The sequence below is a fragment of the Catharus ustulatus genome, chromosome 2, assembly GCF_009819885.2.
Source record: "Catharus ustulatus isolate bCatUst1 chromosome 2, bCatUst1.pri.v2, whole genome shotgun sequence".
Lineage (NCBI taxonomy): Eukaryota > Metazoa > Chordata > Aves > Passeriformes > Turdidae > Catharus > Catharus ustulatus.
The window spans coordinates 46,134,854-46,137,142 of record NC_046222.1 but is presented as its reverse complement, the minus strand read 5'-3'; the positions used below and the strand labels follow the sequence as shown (position 1 = coordinate 46,137,142).

General features: G+C 39.7%; 1 protein-coding gene across 1 annotated transcript; it reads left to right on the top strand.

The window, feature by feature from the left end:
- Positions 1 to 247: 247 nt before the first annotated feature.
- On the top strand, positions 248 to 1,963 carry SLN (sarcolipin). The gene is made up of 2 exons (XM_033053014.1): positions 248 to 335; positions 1,368 to 1,963. The coding sequence occupies exon 2, from the start codon at positions 1,476 to 1,478 to the stop codon at positions 1,569 to 1,571; it is 96 nt and encodes a 31-aa protein (XP_032908905.1). The 5' UTR covers positions 248 to 335; positions 1,368 to 1,475; the 3' UTR covers positions 1,572 to 1,963.
- The last annotated feature ends 326 nt before the right edge of the window (positions 1,964 to 2,289 follow it).

Below are 2,289 nucleotides of genomic sequence, written 5' to 3'. Positions count from 1 at the left end.
TCAGATCCAATTGACTCCCAAGGAATGCACACAGCTCTGCTGTTAGTACAGCACCATGGCAAAAGAAGCAAACGAGCCCGTAGAGCCCACTGCATAAACATCCTTAACCAAATTTGCAGCCCAGCTTAGCCCTTTAAAAATATTTGGGGGGAGTGATGTCAGCACCTGGATTGCCAATGCACTTGTTGGTCTCCACCCTCAGCCTACTTTAGTGCCCACGCAGGGACAGAGCATCCAGACCGAGTGGGAGATTGGCAGAAGCCTGGAGGGAAAAATTATCTGCAGTGACCCAAAGTCCAGAGGCAGAACCACAGGGCTCCATTTACCTCCTAAAGGTAAACGAACTGGCTTACTTATTAGGTCAGATTTTCTCATGTGCAAAGACATAGAAGGCTGGCAAAACAACTTGAAAATGTAGGAATTTGTTAACTGCATGCACTAGGCTTTTAATATTTAATCTGCAAACTAAAGTAATTTTAATTGAGACTCTGTCTTCATGCTGGTAAGGTCCCAAGGCTTCTCATTTTCACCAGAGATGTTACAGCTTAATCTGGTTGTGTAGCTGAAATTATTTGTCTAGGCTTAATACTTAGTTTGTTAAAGGGTTCTTATTTTGATTATGGTTTGCAGATATTAGTGCATGATATTCATAATATTCTCTTTGCGTGAATTCTAAAATCATATAAAATTCAAAAATTTCTGTCGTAAAGTAAATAAAAGCAATAACCAACAGAAGATTTTTGGAATATGACTTGAATGGTGTTTTTGAAAGATGAGATTTTTAGTATTTTTGAACTCAATTTTTCCTTGAAATTTCAGGAAGGGCAGAAATTTCTTGAGAAAATACTATTCCATCTGTGGAAATGACTCACAAAATATTTGAAGTTCTTCAGAATTGAAAATATCTAACCTTAGGTTCTCCTTGTATTTTTAGTAGTAACAAATAATTCAGATTTGTCTTCCTCTATAAAAAAAGTTTGCACTTAGTTTTTTAAAAACAATATGCTGACAACTATAGAAATTTCAAGCCTCTTAACAGTAGTATATTTGCAATGTATATTCGTTGAAAGTGTCAAAGAGGGCTTGGGCATTATTTATTTGAAAAAGCTTGCAGAAAGCAGCATTGATTTCCACAGATTGCTCACCCTGTGCACTGTTTTTTGGGGTGACACTGGGAATGTCCTTGCTGGAAATCAAAGAAGGTGCTAAGCTGCCAAAGATGGCTTTTACTTCTTGGCACCCCAGTGCTTACTGACTCCTGGCCACTGAAACAACATTTATTTAGGCTGACATAAAAAACTCTACTGAATCTGCCACCTTCATGCATCTGTCCCTTACGTATTTTTCTTTTTTTTTTTTTTTCAAAGAGCCTGTGACCTGAAGGTTGAGCTCAAGGACACATCCAAGGAAGTCATCAGAGTTTTCCCTTTGCTTTGCCTGCTGACCCCTGATCTCTCCTCATTACTCCCAGAAAAATGGAACTTTCCACGCGAGAAATTTGCCTCAACTTCATGGTTGTCCTGATTACTGTGATCCTTATGTGGGTTCTTGTGAAGTCTTATCAGGATTGAAAGGCTCTCACAAACTCTGGAGGTGATTTCAGTGTGTGCCTCCACAGACATCAGTAACACCCACAACATGCCACAGCAATTAGCTTTCAGTCAATTGAGGATGTCCCGAACCTTTATTTTTTACTCTCTCGTATCTGTTGCCTGTGCTAATGTCTGTAATGGGTCTGCGATGGTGTAATTCTTTCAGTCTGCAGTGATCCAGCTGTAAAATGTGGGATGCTTAGGAACAGTTTGATGTGCCTGTCTCCTCAGATAGTTTCTGTGAGTGCTGTATCCCCAGCCCACCATGGTGGCTTGTTTGGCACCAGTGTTGGGTTCTGGAGGGTGTAAAACTGCAGTGTGTAATGTAAGAACCTGTATTATCCAATGTAAAAGGCATACACTTGCTTAGCAAAAAGGATGCGAAACCTCTGCTTTCATTTGCACATTTTGTTTAAATAAAGACCACATAAAATCATTTTTTGAACATTCCTTATCCCTCTCCTGACCTGAGCTGATAACAGCTGTGCTACAGTGTGATATAAAAAATTATTGACTAAAAGTTACTTACACTTCAATTTGTAATTTTTAATACAGTGCTGTAGAATGGAAACCCTGCAGCATAACAGACTTGTAACCACATATATGAACTGTTTGGGTGGCTTTTCTGTCCAGAGGCACTAACACACTTGGTGCCTGTGGACACAGAATTCAAAGGAGCCTTTGTCCCTCTGGGACA

What these genes read in the sequence shown, in the direction of transcription:
- SLN (XM_033053014.1), top strand. Translation starts at nt 1,476, where the DNA reads ATGGAACTTTCCACGCGAGAAATTTGCCTCAACTTCATGGTTGTCCTG.